Here is a 21,170-nt window from a genome sequence, read left to right as displayed (position 1 = left end):
CCTAACCCAGGCCACACAGCTAGTGAGCATCTGAGTTATGACTCTAACTAAGCCCGACAGCCAAGGATTTTAGTAATTAACAAGTTGTTTAACATCTCTCATTAGAGCCACAGAAGTTTAGTGGGACGATGTAAGGTCCAGAACGTCTGCATTCTCTTGCATAATACTCTAGTGGCAAGCTAAGGTCATTGTATTTCAACTTTGCAGTGGCTCTCTGTTTACGAGGGATTATGAGACCTATAAGGCTAGGAGAGGCAGTATAAGGTCAGCTCATTTTATGCCTGTCTTTTAGATCTACCCAGAGTAGATTGCTTCATCTCTTGCTTAAGTCCATCAAATGGTTTTGTGAAAGGTGTTTCTCCTTTTCTTAGCCTAGCCCTGACCAATGTTCTCCTTCATTGGCATAAATTAAACTGTGCCTGCAAATTATATGCCTACCTACAACTATATATATACATTTCCTTCAGGAGATGAAATAGTAAGAACAAAGTGTATCAGGATCCTTACCTTTCCTTTTGATTTATTCAGGAAAAGTAAAAGTGAATTCTGGTTATTTAATTTAATTTGAGTAGTTATTTGCTGGTCATTGCAGAGAGAGAACTCAGCTCCCTAAGAGAGTTTTTTTTGAAGATCTATTTATTTATTTGAGGGGGGAGGGGCAGAAGGAGAAGGAGAGAGAATCTCCAGCAGACTCCCCACTGAGCAAAGAGCCCCATGCCGGCCTCGATTCCACAACCCTGAGATCATGCCCTGAGCCGAAATCAAGAGTTGGATGCTTAACTGACCAGGTTACCCAGGCACCCCACCCTAAAAGAGTTTGAAGGAGAGAGTTAAATAATAGAAGCCTAGAGTTGTAAAGGACGTAAAATGTTGTGTAGCCAATCTTCCTCTGAATTTCTTTACAATAATTCCTTAACAGCAGTCTGTTCATGAATCGTAACCATGAGTTCATTTTCTGTAAGACAACTCTGGCAGCACTGATTGCTAGAAAGTTCCACATACGAGGTGAAACATGCTTCTCAGCAACTTCTAGTTTTGCCCGAGGGAGTACACAAAATAAAACTCATAGGTCTTGCATTGCCCTTAGAATATTTGAGAAAGACAACCACACCCACCTTCTTCTATCATCCACGCAAGGCACCCAGGCTGCATAGGCTCTTTAACCCTGGCCACTGGGGAGCTCATTAAATATCCATTCACCAGTTGGATGAGCCTTTTGAAACAAATCAGATCATACCACTGCCTGATTAAAATTCCTCCTCCCCCCGGTAGCTTCTCATCACCCCCAAAATGAAACAGAAAGGCTCCACTGTGACCTGTGAGGTCCTGCGTGAACCAGCACCCAATAGCTTCTTTGAGATCGTCTGCGATTTTTTTCTCCCATTCCACTCTGCCCATACGGGCCTTCCTGAATGTACTGGGCTGCTCCTATCTTAGGGACTCCCCATTTGCTATTCCTTCCAGGAGATACCTGGTTCTTCCCTCACTTTATTTAGGGTTTTGTTCAGAAGTCATCTCTGCAGAGAGACCTTCATTACCATCCAACTGAAAATAGCTGCTCCCTTTACTCGCTGTTCTCTTGCTCAATTTTGTTTTCCTTATCACTTACCAAATACCTGGCCTTATGTTAACATTTCTTCTCCCACTAGAGTGTGGGATCTTGAGGTAGAGGCTTTGTTCCATTCATATTGCATCCTTAATGCCTGATGCATACTAGGTGCTCAGTAAAAGTTTGTTGAATAAATAAACAAATGAATGAGTGGGTTGGGTAACATGGACTCCTCATCATCCTAGTCAAGCTTTCTCAATGCCATCTAGTTTTGTAGTGACCTACTGAAATGAGACATCCAAAGCGAACCCAATCCAGATGGGAGTCCAGTCTGTGCCTGGCTCAGCTGAGCTTTTCTCTCCTGGATTGGACAGTAGTTGTCTACTAAAGGAACCCAAGATATAATGAGGTCATTGAGAGCTGTGGTCAAGCATGGACTTCTATAGAATCTGCAGGTAACAAAAACTCCCAGCTCTCTTTTACAAAAATTGCTATCAGAGAAACAGCTGAAGGGGCAGGAAGATGGATCTTGTCTCCATTCTGTTGTTCAAATATCATGTGCAGAAAGACAATATTAGGAGTAAAACTGGAAGAATATATAAATTGTATCCATAATGCATCCAACAAAAAATCTGCAAGACACGAGGGCTCCCTGGGAGTAGAGTGGAACAGAGATTGAGTGAGCCAATTCTTACATGCCCATTGCATACCTCTTATGACAGCACTCACCAGAGTGTGCTTAACAAACTGTTGACTTCCACATCTCCCAGTTAAAACCTGCTTTTTATCTCAATATCTCTGATAGCCCCGGCACAGAGTACGCTTTTGATAACCATTAGCTTATGTTGTAGTGAGTGCTCGTGAAATCTGCCTTGAATCAAGATTATATGAATTTGTAAAACTCTGGTTTCTCAAAGTTGAGGGCAATTGTCTGACAATGACTGGCCTTCTCTCTGATCTCCTAGGAACCTTGAAATGACATGGCTACGACACCCACGGTTCTGGTCAGTCACTTCCTCATTACCAACTCATTCGTTTTTTGGGTGAGAACTAGGTCAGCCTAGAATAGAAGTTAATCTGTGGCTTCTGATATGTTCTGAATTAGGAGACATTATCAAGTATTAAGACTTATTAAACATTTATCAGATTCTCTACTTTTAATAGACTCATGTTTCTCCCAGCAAATAGTTAACATTCCCATTCCTTTTAGATCTTGCCAGTTTTATAATCCTCATTAGGAAATCATGGAGAAAAGAGGACCCCCCCATTTAATAGGTACGTGAACTTGGGCAGGTTGCCTGATATACTTGAGCTTGTTTTCTCATATATTGACAATGATAATACCGTGAAAAGTTTAAAGAAGGTTAAATAAGGCAATACATATGTATATAAATGTCTCTAGTATGTTGTCTGGCAAAGAGCAGGAAATTACTAGCTACAACTTATGGAGTGTCTGGTCCCTGCCAGGTGTGGTACCATTCATACATACTTGCTTTTCCCTTTCCCTCCACCCTGTCTGAGCTGTCATGATCGCTCCCAGTCAGAGGTACTTTAGCTCTGCAACCTCGCCTATGAGCAGCCTTTCAGTTTTCCTGATCACAAAGTAGGGAGAGTGAGTGAGCCTTGGTTCTTCTCATAGGGCTTTTTTTTTTTCTTTTCTTTTTAAAGAAGTGTTCTTCAAATGCAAGGCATTTTTTTAAATTGAAGTGTAATTGACATATAACATTATATAGTTTCAGGTGTCCAACAGAATGATTCTATATTGGTATGCATTGCAAAATGATCACCACAATAAGTTTAGTTAATATCTGTCAGCAAACATAGCTACAGAATTCTTTTTCTTGAGAATAGAACTTTTAAGACTACTCTTTTAGTGACTTTCAAATATGCAATACAGTATTATTAATTATTGTCACCATGCTCTATATTACATCCCCATGACTTATTTATTTTATATCTAGAAGTTTGTAACCTTTTGACCCCCTTCACCCATTTTGCCTACTCCTCGTCCCCCGCCTCTGGGTCTATGAGCTTTTTTTAGATTCCACCTATTAAGTAAGTTCATTCCGTGTTTGTCTTTTCTGTCTGACTTATTTCACTGAGCATAACGTCCTCAAGGCCCATCCATGTTGTTCCAAGACATTGTTCTTGAATTCCCACAACTGTCCCACAAACTCTGATTATGGTTTGTTGCCATTAAGATTCAAGCCCCTTGAGATCTGTAGGCGAGAACTGGGTTTTCACTTTATTTTAAAGTAAAAAGGAAACAGGAAACTTGATTAAAGTACTATGGCAGGGGCCCCAAAATACTCTGAAAGAGATCCTCCTATTTTTAGGAATGTGAAGGGTTTCATCACACACAGGGACTGGTTACAATAGGTCCACACCAGGACTCAGATGCTTCAGTCCCTGTTAATTGAAAGGGTTGGAGGGTAACTGAGGTGACTCTGTACACAGCTTGGAAGGCACTGACCTGAGAGCTGAAGGTCAGGGTTAATGTTCCTTTCCTGTGGGTCCAGATGCTTTGGAATTTGCTTCACTGCAGGGATAATCTCACTAGCGCTCTCTCTTTTTTTTAAGCAGCAATTTTTGAGCAATTCATAAACCATACAAACCTACCCTTTTAAACTATACATTTCAGTGGTTTTTATTACTCTTATGGAGATGTGCAAACATCACCACTATGTAATTTTAGAATATTTTCATCACCCCAAACAAAACTTCATACCCAAAGCAGTCACTCCCCCATCACCTGATAACCACTAATCTCCTTTCTTTGTTTATGGATTTGTCTATTCTAGATGTTTCATATAAATGAAATAATACAATACATGGCCTTTGTGTTTGGCTTTTTTCACTTGATTTTTTCTTTTTTTTTTTTAAATTTTATTTATTTATTTGATAGAGAGAGAGAAAGCAAGAGAGGGAACACAAGTAGGGGGAGTGGGAGAGGGAGAAACAGGCTTCCTGTGGAGCAGGGAGCCTGATGGGGGGCTTAATCCCAGGACCCTGAGATCATGACCTGAGCCAAAGGCAGACACTTAACAACTGAGACACCCAGGCGCCCCTTCACTTGATTTTTTCCAAGTTGATTCATGTTATAACATGTATTGGGACTTCATTCCCTTCTGTTGCTGAATAATATTTAATTGTATTGATATAGTTCATTTAGTTTATTCATCAGTTGATAATTCTGCTATGAACATTTGTGTACAAGGTTTTATGTGGGCGTATGTTTTTATTTCTCTAGGGTATACCTAGGAGTGGAATTGCTGGGTCATATGCTAACTCTATGTTTAACATTTTGAGGAACTGCCAAACTGTTTTCCAAAGTGGCTGCACTGTTTTACAGTCCTATCAATAATATATGAGGGTTCCAATTTTTTTCACATCCTTTCCAACACTTGTTATTGTATGTTTTTAATTTTAGCTATCATAGTGAGTGTGAAGTGGTATTCTATTGTTGTTTTGATTTGCATTTCCCTAATGACTAATGCTGTTGAACATCTTTTCATGTACTCATTGTCTATTTATATATCTTCTTTCTAGAAATGTCTGTGCCAATCCATTAAAAACTGTGGGTTATATTTTTTTTACTGCTGAGTTGCAAGAGTTCTTTATATATTCTGGGTACTAGGCCCTTATTAGATGTATGATTTGCAAGTATTTTCTCCCATGCTGTGGACCACCTTTTCCACTTTCTTGCCATCTTGACAATAATGTCATCCAATCTATGAACATGGATGTCTTCCCATTTATTTAGGTCTTCCATAATGTATTACTATGACACTCTAGTTTTCAGTGTACAAATCTAATACTTCTTTTGTTTAATTGATTCAGAGTAGTTTATACTTTTTGATACTATTGTAAGTGCAGTTGTTTTCTTAATTTGCCTTTAGGTTGTCCATTGCTAGTGTACAGAAACACAACTGATTTTTTTTTAAGATTTTTATTTATTTATTTGACAGAGACAGAGAGAGACACAGCAAGAGAGCGAACACAAGCAGGGGGAGTGGGAGAGGGAGAAGCAGGCTTCCCGCCGAGCAGGGAGCCTGATGCGGGGCTCGATCCCAGGACCCTGGGAGCATGACCTCAGCCGAAGGCAGACGCTTAATGACTGAGCCACCCAGGCGCCCCTCATTAAGATTTCTATATGCAAATTCATGTTGTCTTGTGAATAGAGATAGCTAGATTTGTTCCTTTCCAATTGGAATGCCTTTTGTTTGTTTTCTTGCCTAATTGCTCTGGCTAGAAATGCAGTGTTGAATAGGTGGCGAGAGAAGACATCCTTGTCTTGTTCTGATCTTAGGAGGAAAGCATTCAGTCTTTCACCATTAAGTACGGTGTTAGCTGTAAGTTTTCATAGAAGTCTTTTCTCAGGCAGAGGAAACTCCCTTCTATTCCTTGTTTGTTGGATGTCACTGGCTCTTGTTTTCTTGCAAGGGGAATCACAGAAATAGCAGTTTTGCTTCCTCTCCAAAAGGAGAATGGATGGATTGCTAAGCACAATGGATGTGCTGCTAAGCATGTGATGATGCCATTCCAGTGGCAAGCATAAACTTCCTTTGAGGTTTGTGTTCAAACAAATTTCTTGAGTAGCAGCTCAAATTCTTGGGGCTTTCCAATCCAAATGGAGGGTCTTTGTATTGTAGTTCAAACTCATGCATTCAAGGCTGTCTCCAGAGTCACCCCACCCTTTGCCAAATAAATGCTGCTCATTCTCTCTTGAGGTCAGAGAGAATGTGACAAGCCTGGTTTGTAACATTTCCAACTTTAATCTACATATAATCTCTCTAAAAGTAAAGGAATTTTCCTAGAAGCTATGTCACTACTAAGCACCTGTTAGGTGCTCAGCTCTTTGCTGAATGCTGAGAACATGATAACAGATGTAGTTTTGAGCCTCCTGTACGTAATAATGGCTAACATTTGTATGCTTTCTATGTTTCCAGCAGTGAGCTACTTGCTTAACATGTATTCTATCAGTTGTTCTTCATATCAACCCAGTATATAAGAACTCATATTATTTTTGTTAATAATCCATAGCCTTGGGAGAGGCTATAAGTTGACTGAGATTTGGATGAGCACCATGGAAAGAGGAGGACTTCAGAGCTGAGAAACAGCACGAGGAGATGTGTGGAAATTAGCTTGGCCTTGGAGAAGGGGCGGTGGCGGGTGGGACATGATTCAGGATCCCCCCACTCAAAGTAGAGCAGCTCCAAATTTAGATGTTGATATTCATTTTGAGATTTTACTTGAAAATAAGGTTTTAATGCTTAAAAAAGGTTACAAACCACCAAATTCACCCAATAATTCTGCTTTATAGATGCAGAAACATGGGCTTGAAGTGCCCAGGTAGTAGTTAGTAAGAGAGCAAGAATTGAAGTTCAGTTGAAATTCCAATTTAAATTTCTTGATACCAAGGACTTCCTCAACCAACATTTATTGTCTGCCTATTATATCCCAGGAAAGATGCAAAGCTCTGTGGAGTACAGGGATGACTGGTCCCTGAATTCAAAGAGATCACAAGGGACAAAGAGGCCTAAAAAAGATTGATAGACAATAAGGGATCAGAGCAGAGGAGTCCATTGCTCTGTATAGGAGAGGCAAAATCAGGGAGGGTTTCACAGAGGAGTGACACCTGACCTGAATTATCGTGAATATGTTGGGGTTTGCCAGGGAGATTTGGTGGAGAAGGGTATTCTAGGGCAAAGCAACAACATATATTAAAGAATGGATGTGTGAGAGGGCATAACTTAATCAAGGAACAGCAAATATTTCTCTAATTAAGAAATTTACCATTTACTAAACATTCTTCTGTGCCGGGCATTGAGCTAGGCAATTTACACAGATTATTCCATGTAATACTCTTAAGAATCCTATGAGCTGGATACAGATGAGAAAACGGAGTCTTAGGGTGGAGAAGCAGTTCGCCAAAAGGTAATGTAAGGTCTCACAGTTAAACAGTAGTAGAGCTGGGATCTAAATCCAGGGAACTTAATTTTGGATTTAGAATCCTATTTGCCTTGCCAAGGAGTTTGGATTTTATGCTTTAGGTTAGTGGTTCTCAAATTTGCAGCAGAATTGTGCGGTGGGTTTGTTAACACAGATTCGGGGCTCTACTCACCTCACCCCACCCCCTGAGTTTCTGATTCAGTAAATCTGAGATAGGACCTAAGGATTTGCATTTGTAACAAGTTTCTAGGTGATTCTGACTCTGCTGGCTCAAGGATCATACTTGGAGAACTGCTGTGGTAGAGAGCCACTGAAGGTTTTAAGATTGGGAGGAAAATCATCAGATTTGCACTTTATGCAGGGCTCTCTGGGCAATGAGTGGGAATGAACTGAGAGGCCTCAGGGGGCCTGGGTGGCACAGGCCATTAAGCGGCAGACTCTTGGTTTCAGCTCACTTGGTGATCTCAGGGTCTTGAGATTGAGCCCCTGCCTTGGAATCTGCCCTCAGTGTGGAGTCTGCTTGAGATTCTCTCTGTCCCTCTCCCTCTTCCTTCTCCTCAAGCTCTCTCTCTCAAATAAATAAATAAATCTTACTAAAAAAAAAAAAGAGAGGTCTCAAAGAAAAGGTGTTTGAAGGGGGCAGAGGGTGCAAACAGGTCGAGCCATTGTGAGACAAACTGCCCATGCGTGTCCCGAAGGATGAAGATGAGGGGAGAATCTAAAATATTCACATCGGAAGACAATTTAGATATTAGTAACGCTCAGCCAGCTCTGAGAAAGGATGGTAAGAGCTGGAATCAATAACTAGAGCCTACAGACACGGTGTCTGGTAAGGAACAAGAGACGGAAGGATTGCCGCAGGTTTTCATGAGGAGTGAAGTTGGAAGGTGAGCTCGTTGTCTGGGCGGCTGCGTTCTGCACGTGTCGAGTGGAGGCCCTCGTGTGGTGTAACAGAGGGACGTCATGCTAGAGTGAGAAGGGGACAAAGCTGGCTTCGGAGACCTGGCTCCGAGACCTGGCTTGAAGATGTCACTTACTCTTGGAGCTTCCATTTCTTCATCTGCGAGTGGAATGGCCAGTAGCTTCACAGCCTGCCAGGGTGAGAGATGGGAAGGTGAAGGATGAGCCTTCAGCTCTGGGGTGGACGTCTTTTCTGCAGTCACATACCCACCCATCTGTACTGTGTGTTACACAGAGCTCCGTACGGAGCAGACGTGCCCGTGAAAACTCGCATGAGCTCTTGCACATGCGGGGGAGCCCTCTTGCCCAGCTGTTATGTCCTGCATCCACGCGCCTGGAAATTGAGCGTGCAGCTCTCAGAGTAGCGGTAAAGAAGTAGACAAACTGACTTTTACGTTTTAAAATGTTGTATTATAAGCTAGAGTTAGCAACAAAGCAGACTTATTTCCTGGCAGCAATTCCTTTTAAACTTCAATAATGAATACGTGCATTTTCAGTATTTAAATCCCAAGGTAACTTTAAAGCAACTGGCTTTGGTGATTTTTAAAACTACTGACAAATGTGTTAAAGCTATTAGCCATATCCCTTAATTTTAACTAATTCTAGAGTGTTAGCAAGTGGGTACATATCTCTACCTCTGTTTTATAGTCCAGTTAAAACTGAAGGAGTGACTTTACTGAGTACTCTATGTATTTGGTCATCACAATCCAATTCCAAATTCGTTAGCTCAGGAGTCACACTTTACACCCTCCTGCCCCTCGATCCTTGTACCCAGTTCATTAATGGGTCTCTCCCCTGACTCTCCCAGTGTTCTCCCTCTCCACCACCATGACCTGCTTGGTGCCGGGGGTCACTAGCCTCCTCCTGGATTACTCCATCATCTCCCAGCTAATTTACCATATCTGTCCTTGACTCCCTCCACATTCTGTTCACACTATTCAGAGATTCGTCCTTCAAAATCTGAGTAAACTTTCACCTGCATAAGCCCTTTTAAGGCTTTCCATCACTCGTAGAGCAAAGACAACAGCACCCCACATGACAGAGGAAGCCCCACCTGAGCTGGCCCCTACTAATCCCTCGGCTCATTGCACGCCATTCTCACTTTTGCTCTTGCTACTCTAGTCAGACCAGCTGTCTTTCCATATCATGGGTGCGCTGAGCCCCCACCCTACACAGAACTTTGCACATCCTGTTCACTCTGTCTAGAAACTTCTCCTCTCTTACCTCGGTACTCCCACCTACCCTACACATCTCAGCTCCACTGATACTCCACAAAGTCTTCCATGACCCTCTTGACGAGATTAGTCCAAAATCTTAAGTTCTCACAGCAACATTTCCCTCTACATTTCTACACTTAGCCAGTTACAATTTTACTTTTATTTCTGTGTCTGTTTGATTGCTGTGGAGGGCAGGGGACTATGCTTGGTTCAGCTCCCCATATAATACTAGTGCCCAGAACAGTGCTTGGCACACAGTGGGAGCTAATGAATATTTGTCCAATGAATGACTATTCTTAGAGGATAGAGAATGTTCTGGTGGGGGGGGGGGCGTATACTTAGATTCCACTGGGAATTAATGTCATGCATAAAGATTTGCTATATAAATTGTAGTCATTGAAAGATGTGCCAGTGTTGATTTCAGCTTTCAATTGTGTAATAACGAATAACACAAGTCCTGTTCACATTTGAATAGATGTATGCTATTTCTCCACCAGAGAACCTCCTGGGGCCATAGATTGGGGCCATAAAGCCTTGCATCTGTGGTTTAGAATCTTAAGTGGTGTCTACTTTAGACACATCTGCAGTCCTGACTTGCAGGAGCAATTGAGCCAGCTTGCTCCTCCATTAGCTACCATAATTTTTTGCTCAATTTAGATTGGTAAACCCTTTTCGCAAAGACTGCTGTCCTGTTTTCCTCCTGAATTTTCTAATAGCTGGCAACCACAGCAGATTTTAAAAACAAGACTCAGCTCAAAGAGTTTTAAAATAGGGAGAATCCACGTGGGTGCTCTTTTCTTACTTTCTTAGTATATGTGCTGTATTTACTGCTAAGTGACACTGCTGAAAAATCAGGTGGTCAGTAATTGCCTAACACGGAAAGTCTTAGAAGAATTCCGGGAATAGTGTTAAGTCGAGTCAAGACACCATTAGGCAGTTAATTCTGCATCACGAGAAAGTGGGTGTAGGTAAAGTCTGAATCAGTTCATGAAAATTTTGTAGTTACCACAGGAGGCAAGAATGACAACCTTCAATTATGTATCTTTCAAATCTCACTACGAACCTCAAGCTCTCTTACCTTAATCAGGGCTCGGGAACAAGGATTCACAGAACCATTTCATGAAAGATAGACTGTGCATTAGTTAGTATAAATGCAACTACTGTATCGCAATCAGGCAACACACACACTGCTGCTTTGTACCACCAGCAAAGTAAATAAAATACTGTTCTGCTGCTTACAGTTTGGAGATGATTCTCATGGAGCAACAGCCATGGTGTGTCATTAAGAGATCTCGACTTTAATGTCCAATTAATAGTGAATGCTCTTAATAATATATTAAAATTACATTATGAATGACACCAAACAATTCAACACGCAGGACATAAATAAATTAACTCAGAGTAATTTATTCCAATGCTCTGTTTCTCTCAATGTGCTCCTTACATTACTTGCATCAGAAGAACCTATTGTGAAGTTCTTGTCTGGCCTCTAAAATCCTTGTTTCTTCTCCCTGCCCCCTAGACCTGTTGAGTCCAAATCTTGGGGAGTAGGCTGCAAGCATCCACATTGTAAACAAGCTCCTGGGGTGATTCTTATGCCCAATAAAGCTTGAGAACCACAGAATGATTACTAAGGCCTGAGACTGTCCCAAGATTTGTTATAGTTCTGGGTTTGTTTTTTTTTTTTTTTTTTTTTTCTGCCAGGGGGCAGCATTCTCTCTGACATATGGCTGGATTAAAAAAAACATTCTGGAAGTTAATTTTAGTCTTTTTCCTATACTTTCTTGTTTACTGACCCAACCATGGGTGACATTATTCCAAAATCTTAAACTCCAGATCAGGTAGACTTTCTTAATTGAGTTGTGTTTACAGAAGGTTGGGGACCACATTCCAGTCACTTAGTTGAGTTTCTAGACCTATGGTATACATTTCCAGATTTTTTTGGTTATCTCAGTTTTTGGTAATGAAAGGTAATTGTGTTTTGTAGTCGATTTAATGCCCAAGGTAGGGACTTTGGTCATCCCCCTGAGAGTTAATTCATCACGATGTCTTTTAGTAAAATTCTGTTTAACGATGGTTAGATGATGTGTGTGTGTGTGTGTGTGTGTGTATGCATGTGTGTGTGCACATGTGCTCTTGTGAATATGTGTGTTTTAATGAGTTCCGTGTGCACAATGACCTGAAGACAAATCTTGACAGAACAGTTGATGGAAATAATGCCTGAGCTCAATCCTCTTAGATAATTGATAACAAGTGCTGTACAGAAGCCAATTATGGATCGACTATTACACTTAAGGCTTTTTTCCTTGCACAGCTATGCTGCATGTCAAAAAAAATTAATGGATGATGGTCAGCTTCTGAGTCTATTTTTTTTTCCCAAGGGTAGCCTTCGTTATCCTCAAGCTGGGTTTCTACAATCAAATGTCAGACAGAATCTAAAGTTGTTGGCAAGGGCCAGCGAGGTTAGAAGGAAGCGGAAGCAGGGTTTTGGGGAACATTCGGAACACCATTGGCATACAATGCAAGGCAAATCCCAGGTTTGCCTTGAGCTTTTCCTTTTCGGTGTATAGTTTTCTGCTGCAAAAGCAAGGCTGCATCTTGAAATTGAACACAAAGAGCAGAAGACTCTTACACGGGGTTAACATCTTTCATAAGCCTTGCTAAATACCCAACTCCAAATCATTTCAGTATGGCACAGAAACTAAAGCAAGGGACTCCTGTAGAAAAATCCAGAAGCCTGCCATCTTTGCAAGAGTACAAAGTTGAAGGGATTCTAGAAAGGCAACTTAAAGTTTGGCAGTGTGTTTTCTTTTTCTCAATTAGCTGTTACTGAATTCTAGAATATATAATGAAACCCAGGCCTACTGTGCAATCCACTGTAAACAAGGTCTTGTTTTTGTGCTATCATGTTTGATTTGAGCCCAGCCACTGCCCCATTAGTAATGTGTTGCATGGTAAGCGCTGTATTTGTTTATGGACACACAGATGCTCAGCGCAAGATTGATGGTCCCCGGGCCTGGCGCAAGGGAAACCAAAGGCCAGCCTTCTTCCCTCCTTTGAATCTGAAAAGCAGACAATATTTAAATAACTTTCAGATTTAGAGACCTTGATTTCTTTTAGAAGACTCCTGGTTGCCAAATGCTTCATAAAGAAACTTTTAACATTTACAACAGCCTTAAAGGACAGCGTTTGGGGGCTAGAGGACCATGCAACTGGAAAATAATCAGGGAAACTGTTTTTAAAGCTAACTTCTTGCTGCCATTGAGATTTCCTTCCTAAATTCAATCACTAATAAAGCTTCCCCATCCAGCCCCTCCCCCTCTGTCCTCCCTCCCCTCCCCCCCAATAAAAACCAAGCTGACAGTTTTTTTTTTCAGGAAGAAGAGACAGGCTGAAGATACTTTGTCCTTCCGCACAGGGCAGAAGGACTCTCTGCTGCTTAGCTGGCATTCCCAGTATTTTGATAAAAGTTACTTCTCTAAAGGCTAACAACACCACGAGGAAAAATAATGCTATCTCTTGTGTTAGTTACAATCTTGGGAGATTTTATCGTGAGAAATATTTGAGTAGTTGGGAGTAGCTGAGAATGTGGCAGTAGGGACAGGGTCATTTAAACTGCCAGAAAAAATAAATAAATGGGAAAGACAGGGAAAGTTGTTAGGTTTATAAATTATAAAACTTTCCTTGTTTTTTTTTTTTAAATAAAGTCGTGAGGTTGACTACATTGAATAACTACATTGTAAACCTTAAAAGCTTAAAGCTGGTGGAAACCCTTTTACAGTTCTGTTTTGTTTTTATCGGATCAAATACATTTGGTTTCTTTTTTAAAACCATGTTTTTGTGAGGGAAGGAAAATGAACATGCACTGTTATTGGCCACAGCAACATAAGAAACCCTCATGTTACCAGAGGAAACCACATGAAAGTGTGTGTGTGTGTGTGTGTGTGTGTGTGTGTGTGTGTGTGTGTGTGTGTGTGTGTGAGGGGCGGGACCGATAAGGGGGTGGAGAGAAGCAGAGGGATGTTTCAAGCCTCTTAGGCTCAGAGCTGCCATTTGTGAACCAATCCTGATGAAATCCAGCTCCGGACAAATCAGAGGAGGCTGTCAACTTCCCAGGTGGGATTACTTGTAGTTAATAGACTGAACTCAGAGCCCCAAAAAGCAGTGCATTCAGTGTAGGCAAGAGAGAACACAGTGCAAGAGGCTTTCCAAGAACCCTCTGCCATGGCCAGGAGAAGCCCGTTCCGGCCCGATCAGGTAGGATAGATGATGGCATCACCGGGGGAAGGACTTGATGTGGAGAAGCAGGTCCTGATTTTGGATTTTTCTTTTTGTTTTAAAACCGAAGACAGCACGTTACGGAAGTTTTTTGGAAGTTGTAGGATGGGGTGCTGATGTTGAAGTCCTCTGAATTGCCTTCATGTCATTTGACTAATTGGCCTGACACCTTGATCTCCTTATTCCCTTAGGTAATATCGCTGTTCACTTTTGCTGTTGGAGTCAATATCTGCTTAGGATTCACAGCAAATCGAATTAAGAGGGCAGAAGGATGGGATGAAGGCCCTCCTACAGGTAAGTGTAGCGACTGTTCGCACTCTCAGTCCTTTTAAAATATTATGCACTGGATAATCAATATAAGCTCCAGAAGAAACTCATCTTTAAGCTAATCTTGCAGTATAACTAATTGAGTCTTAGATTTCTTTGGAGTAAAAATAGCTCTGTGTGTAATTCAGGTGAGAGGATGTGGTTTTAATTACGAGAACATGTACGCTTACTCTGTGATTAACAGGCTATTTCAATCTTTGTACTCTGGAACTTATAAATGTTAAGATAAAATTCAAACTCTTGCTAACAGACAAGGCTAAGATAGAAGTGGTGGGAACAGGTGCTGGTTTAATATTGGAGAGACATGAATTTGATTTATTGTCATGTGACATAGGATGTAATATTTGTCTCCAGAAACTTCTGATCTCCAAAAAAAAAAAAAAAAAAAAAAAGGAGTGGCAGAAAAAAGCAGTGAACTGTCTTTCTGAAACGTCAGCATTTAGGACTATGAGATGAGATTAAGAATTACCTAAAATAGGGAAAATATAAGACAGAAGAGGTGCTTTGAAGACCTTACAGGATTGACTTGTGCCCAGTTTTCTCTTTTGGCATAAGGAAAGGTAAGTTTTAATAGTGTACCTTGACTTAACTAATAGAACCAAAGTGAAAGAGTGTTCCTTTTACAATACACTGCGCCATAAGCAGTGTGGGAATTCTTATAAAGGAGCTCCTTGTGCAGACCAAGGGGGCTTAACTGACCAGGTCTTAAGTAATGAGTTGGTTAATTTCCTGGAAATTGGAGCTGCTGATGGTTTTATAAATAAAAATTACATATTAAGTAATGGGTACTCTAGGGGGCAATATTTTCTTGACTTTCTCTGACATCTCAGTGTGTTTGTCTGCTTTCCTGCGGATTTTGAATTTCTCTGTATTTTTTGACCTGACTGATCTAAAAGACGGTCACCTGTCTCTGCTCAGCCAGCATGAACTTTTATTAACCAAGTCAGGATACATATATTGATGGAATACTAGGTCTTCCTTGCATCAAGTAAGTTGCTTTTGAGTCATGCCAGAAGGTTGAAAGAATAATATTAGAAGTAGTTTAATGAGTCAAAGTGGGGTGTGGTTGGGGTGAAAAGTGAGACAATAGATCATAAAAATTGCACCCCCAGTGAGCCAAATGGACAAAATAAGTTGTCTTCTGTTGGGGAGGGAGAGGAGAGGAGATCACTGGGCTGGAGAATCCTGTTTTTATTGGTGACAAATGCTGTCTTCAAAGACCTCTTTTTCTTGTTCCAGACAAGTATGATACCCATTAGCACTGACTATAACTGCACAGACGGGAAGGGGGACTGGATTCTTAGTATCTTCATATGGGCAAGCTAGCAGCTTGAGAGCCCACTGCTGGTTCTTTCCAATGCATCCTAAAAGGAACTTCTTTTCTGTTTCATAGTCCTATATTACTTCAGCCAAAACTGAGAGGACAAACTGTTTTCTTAATGAATGTGTAAAATCAAGTCACTCATTATTTTCAAAGTTGACTCTTTTTGGGAAACATGAAGGTTCTGGACTGACAACCTGGATCCATAGAATTTGCCGTGTGGCCTTGGGCAAGTCACTTGTGACGTCTGTGTCCTTAGCTGTATAACGAGAAGCGGGCCTGGATGATTTCTAAGTTTCCTTCTGGATTAAAAAGAAAAGCTCGTGATTCCATCCGTTCTGTTTCATTGACTCTTGAATTTGTATGTGCTCTACTGGAGAACTTGAAAAGTATAGAACAGATTTATTAATCCTTAAATGTATTTTGTGTATAATTATCTCCATACATTATAAGAAACAGCTCTAAGAACTATTGAGTCTATGTTACTTCTGTAAAAATAATATAATCTATATTATAATGTATACATCTGAGTGATCTTAAATGTAGTACAGAATATTTGCTTCTTGAATTATTTAATTAAATCATTGATTATTTTAGGCCTTTATGGTATCTTCTAAAATAATTTTTTAGTGGAAATTCTACCTCTTTGAAGCTTAGTTGGGATACAATGCCATTTAAGTCTGAGTTTTAGGATTTGGGTATGCCTGAACACTTTTTATTTTTAATTTTTCTGTTGCTGTAGTTTACCGGCTTTTTAGGCACTAGTGGTTGTTTTCTCTGGAATATAGACCAGAGATGTACTTTGGAAACTGGTTGAGAGCATAGGGCAGAGAGTTTAAGCATGTTCATCTTTTTAAATGTTGTATGTGCCTAGAAAGGGCCTCCCTCAAATAATGCATGTGGTTGGTTATTCTGTAAGCAAGGCCTTCACATCAGAAAGCATCGGGCAAACTTTTATATATGTATTAGGACAAGATACTAAAAAGGAAAGGCAACCATGCCTATTTTCAGCAATGCTTTCATGTTCCAAAGAATTCCTGAGAAGCTCAGTGCTTCAAGACTGTTGACCAAATGGAACACAAAGGGTATTAATATATGGCTAGGTAGCTGCAGACTGACCAGAGCAAGATCTCCCATTCAAAAGCGTGTACTTCCTTGCTTGGTAAATGTAGTTTCTCACAGTCCTCAGCAACAGGTGAGAATGTTCTACACAGAGGGCAGACCCTCACTGCTGTACTATGGACTGGGGTGTTAGTTTCAAGGCTGTGGCAGTGCAAACAGACTGTTATAATTAACTAACTAGCACACTTGTCGGCTGGATATATTGTTAGGACCTAGTGATCTATCGGAAGTACTGGTAGAATAGGATTTTTCTACCAGATGATAAAAGATCTATGGATTTATTAGGAGAGATGAAATGAGCAGAGCTAATTATGATTCTATTGGGTAAATATAATGGACAATCAGGTGCTTGGGATGGCTAGAATACATTTTCAAGGAAAATGTAAATAATGAGTGCACATCAGTTCGACATCTTTGTTCATACATCTGGTGTAGCCAGCTTGATTAACCTTTAAGATTGCAAGAGAATTTATGTGTATACAGGTGTGTGTGCGTGCACTCACGTACATGTGCGTATGTGTATGTTTGTGGTGTGAGAATGGAGGTAATTTTACTGAAGTTTGTGATAGATTCCCTTTCAGTCTCCAGATGGAAATGGGATAGCCTCTGAAATATAAGCGACTTAATACTTGGAAGACACAGGGAAATTTGTGAGCTTGTGGATAAACTGGCTAATAGAGACTCGAAAGCCTCAACCAACTCGTCATCATTTTTAGTGGCTCCAAAGTTTAGAAGTGTGTGAATGTGAATGAAATTCATGGGTAAATGTAAAAGGAGGAGGGCCTCTCACAGCTTTATGAGTAAAGTGAGTCTGTGAATCACAGAGAAAACAACAATGGTTAAGAGGAATGGGAAGGTTTGTGTTCATCCGATAAAGTTTTGGAATCTCATTCTACAATGAAAAACTGTCTCAATGATGGCAGAATAGCATGTAGGAAACTGCAAAGCTGACAAATACAACAGCCGTGATTCTGGAAGGAAAACTCTGTCGTGACTTGATGGGACTTGATGTTAAATATAACGTAGAGTCAGGGGTGTTTGTTTGTTTATTGAGAGAGACAAGGAGGGGAGGGACAGAGGGACCAGGAGACAGAGACTATGAAGCAGGCTCCACGCACAGGACGGAGCCTGACATGGGATTCGATCTCACAACACTGAGATCATGACCTGAGCCGAAATCAAGAGTCAGTTGCTTAACCGAGTCACCCAGGCGCCTTGAGTCATAGGGTGTTTTAAGTAAATGGAAGAAAATTGTCTGAAGAAGAGTCTAAGGAGGGCACAGGTCTTTCAGGGCTTTGTTAAATGGAGCTCTGGAGTAGAGGTTTTTCATTTATCTTAAAACTATACAGAATCCTCTATCTTGTCTGTGTGACCAGAAATCTCGGTCCTCAATAGTTACTCACATAGATTCTTGAACCAAAAAACCTTTCCAAATCAGGTCTTCATCAAACTCATAGCCTGTGTGCAGAATCTGGAAAAATCCTTTGTGAACAAAAACAGTGCTATAGTTGTATTCAGATGGTCTAAAATTTTAGCCAGGCCCTTGCTAGCTCGGATTAGTCTGAGGGTTCTGATTTTCCAACCAGAAAAACAGGAATAATGTTGCCTCTTTATCAGAAAAGGTTTTTGAGAACAAAATGCAATATTAGGGTTGTTGAGAATATAAAGTGTTAAATATATGATGATACATTTAATTTATCTTCACTTATGTTCCAAGACCAGTGTCTAAATTTTTACTTTTTCAAGTTGCCAGTACCTGTGATTTTGATGACAGCATTTCATTGTTTGGGGGCAGATTTGCAAACCATTCAGACATACTCTACTGACTACCATCATAAATGCTACTTGAGGGGTTTAAAAGTTGAACTAAAGTTTTTAATCTGTTTTATTTACGTTGCATAGAAAACTGTTTTCTTCTAGTTTACAAGATCTTTCTACATGAGAACGTTGTGTTTATAAATGCTTTAAAAGTGCAGGTGCCTGAAAACTTCCCAGGTAGACCTATTTACTGAAAAAGTTGTCCATGAAAGCTGGTCCAGAATCTGACAAGGAGGAGACTGGATGCCACCGTAGGGGTATTTATGGGAACTGATGTCTTTAGGAAGCAGAGAATACTAACATAGAGGCCAGTATGTAAATGCTGCTCACTATGGGCTGAGGTCAATGGTATCAAGAACACATGGCCACTGCGGTACAAGAAAGTATGACCATAAAGGATGAATCATATACTCCAGAAGAGGCATAAGACGGCATTAAATGTTAGAGTTGGTCAGCATCTTGAATGTCGTCCACGTTGACCACCTCCTTTCCCTGTGGTTTTGCTTTAGACACGGCAGGCAGACAGAGGAAAACCAGTTCTGTGTCAGTGTTCTTCAACAGGAGGCGGCATAACCACAGCCCACAGCCCATTGCAAGGCTTTCCTCTCACTTTTAGGAAGCACTTGGGCGGAGGACCACAGAGAACAGGAGGAACAGATAGGGTGCCATCTCTCAAACCCTGGACACAGGATCACCACGCAAAGCTTAGAAGAAAGAGTCTCCCAGCTTTAGGAAACTAAAGGTTTTCAAACTTAAATACTGCTTCCCTCACCAGTCATCACCCAAATCAGAAAATTTCCATTTTGCAGAGGGATTTAGAGGAAAATAGGACTGAGGGTCTGGGATGAACTCACGAGTAGGTCACGACTCTTATCATGAATTACGTTCTTTCCAATGGTCTATTAAATTATTGGTAGTTTTTCCCCATATAAATGGCACCAGAATTCTATGACACCACCTCTGTGTATGTATGGTAAGATGGAATGTTTTATTTTTTATCTTTTTAGAAAGATTTTATGTATTTATTTAAAGAGTGGTTGGAGAGGAGGGGTAGAGGGAAGAGGGAGAGAGGGAATCTCAAGCAGACTCTGCGCTGAGCGTGGAGCCCAATGTGGGGCTCAATCTCATGACCCCGAGATCATGACCTGAGTCGAAATCAATAGTCAGATGTTCAAACGACTTAATCACCCAGGTGCCCTGATGGAATGTTTTAGAAATAAGATTTTACTTAACTAAGTGAAAATAATTTCACTTGTTTCTATGAGAATTATGAATTTGAGTGTAATAAATCATGTTTTTATGTTGGTGGTTTTTAAATCATGAAATGCTTCTGTGAAAAATAAGGAATGTATAGCACTTTTTTATGCCTTTCATATATGTACATATATATGTGTTTTAAAATTTGAAGTCCCTATTATAAGAAAATGTGTGTGTAGACTATAAGAGTTATTTTTTAAGATTCTGGAACTGAGTTGCATCTTTAAGCCAAATAACATTATTTAAATATGCAATTAAGAAGGCAGTGATAGAATTTGAATCTCATAAAAGTATTGGCAAATGTCTCGTATGAAATTCTAAACCTCCATACTTATCACACATTTTTGTCTTGATCCTTTCAAGGTGTTTGTTTTTGTCTTCTGTCTTCCTTGTTGGTTCTGAGCTTTTATGGAAGTCTCAGTAATTATGAGACACCACAAACCCACTGATCCTGCAGTTTTCATCACACTGTTCAATAAATTATAGAACTTGATTTAGGTCAGGTAAAGGAAAGCTACAGATTTTAGAATTTAGACGTATACTAAGTCAGAGAATCTTTCTATATTAAAATTTTCCAATAAAAAGTGAAGACCTCAAATCTGTCCTTAGGCTGGTGTGGGGGGAAGGACATGAGACATGGGCGTGGAATGAAAAAGCCAAACGTGGAGGATGATTGCAGAGCTAGAAAAGCATGGGGATTAGAGCTTGTTATGGAAGATGGCGGGGGTGGGATGGGCCCTGGAATGGCAAAGTGAATGTGACTCTATCACCTAATTTGATTTAAAAGAGGTGCAGAAGTTCAAATTCTTGAGATTATTGGATTGGAAGAACTACATGGATCAATTCATCTTCCCATTTCTCTTGTTGCCATTGTCAGCTGAGTCCAAGCCAGCCAAGAGTGAATTTGGCATATGTGTCCCTAGTCCATACTGGCCCTAGAATTTATTCTTACTTGCAAGCTGTTGGTAAACATCGAGTCCAACACTTTTTATGATCTGTGTGTTTGCATGATGAGTGTAAGAGCAACTCTTCCTTAAAAAAGCTGTCTTCCATTTAAGGTTTGGCAAAGAAGATTATCATTAGGGTGGAAGTTATTGAGTGAGATTCAATTATTTTTCAAAAACAAAGTGGGGGATACAGTCAGAGAATAATCAAGGCTGTAAGAATATAGTAAAAATCACGTGACCAGCATGGATGGAGAAAGGTTTAAAATGGCTAAAATTCCACACAGATGTTTTAAAAATAAAGAGAGAAATAGGGAAGAGATTGTGATGAAGGAAAAGCAAAGGGCATGATTGGAGGAATATTTCGAATGCAGGCTGGACACCATAAAGAAGAGAAGACAGGACAAGTCAACAACTGCGAACAA

General features: G+C 40.4%; 1 protein-coding gene across 8 annotated transcripts in view; it reads left to right on the top strand.

Annotated features, from left to right (window-relative positions):
* Window positions 1-21,170, top strand: part of ENPP2 (ectonucleotide pyrophosphatase/phosphodiesterase 2) — a 108,451-nt gene that overhangs the window by 14,970 nt on the left and 72,311 nt on the right. For 6 of the 8 annotated variants that reach the window (XM_027568971.1, XM_027568962.1, XM_027568955.1 and 3 more), the window contains exons 1-2: window positions 13,749-13,935; window positions 14,148-14,250. In XM_027568971.1, the coding sequence (XP_027424772.1) occupies window positions 13,903-13,935; window positions 14,148-14,250 (136 nt within the window). In that variant the 5' untranslated portion in view covers window positions 13,749-13,902. Of the gene's footprint in view, window positions 1-13,748; window positions 13,936-14,147; window positions 14,251-21,170 lie in introns of those variants that run through there. The other 2 variants (XM_027568940.1, XM_027568922.2) reach the window with 1 other exon arrangement.

The sequence above is a fragment of the Zalophus californianus genome, chromosome 4 (assembly GCF_009762305.2).
Source record: "Zalophus californianus isolate mZalCal1 chromosome 4, mZalCal1.pri.v2, whole genome shotgun sequence".
NCBI lineage: Eukaryota > Metazoa > Chordata > Mammalia > Carnivora > Otariidae > Zalophus > Zalophus californianus.
Note: the sequence above shows the minus strand (reverse complement) of the source record. Positions and strands in the feature narration are given on the sequence as shown.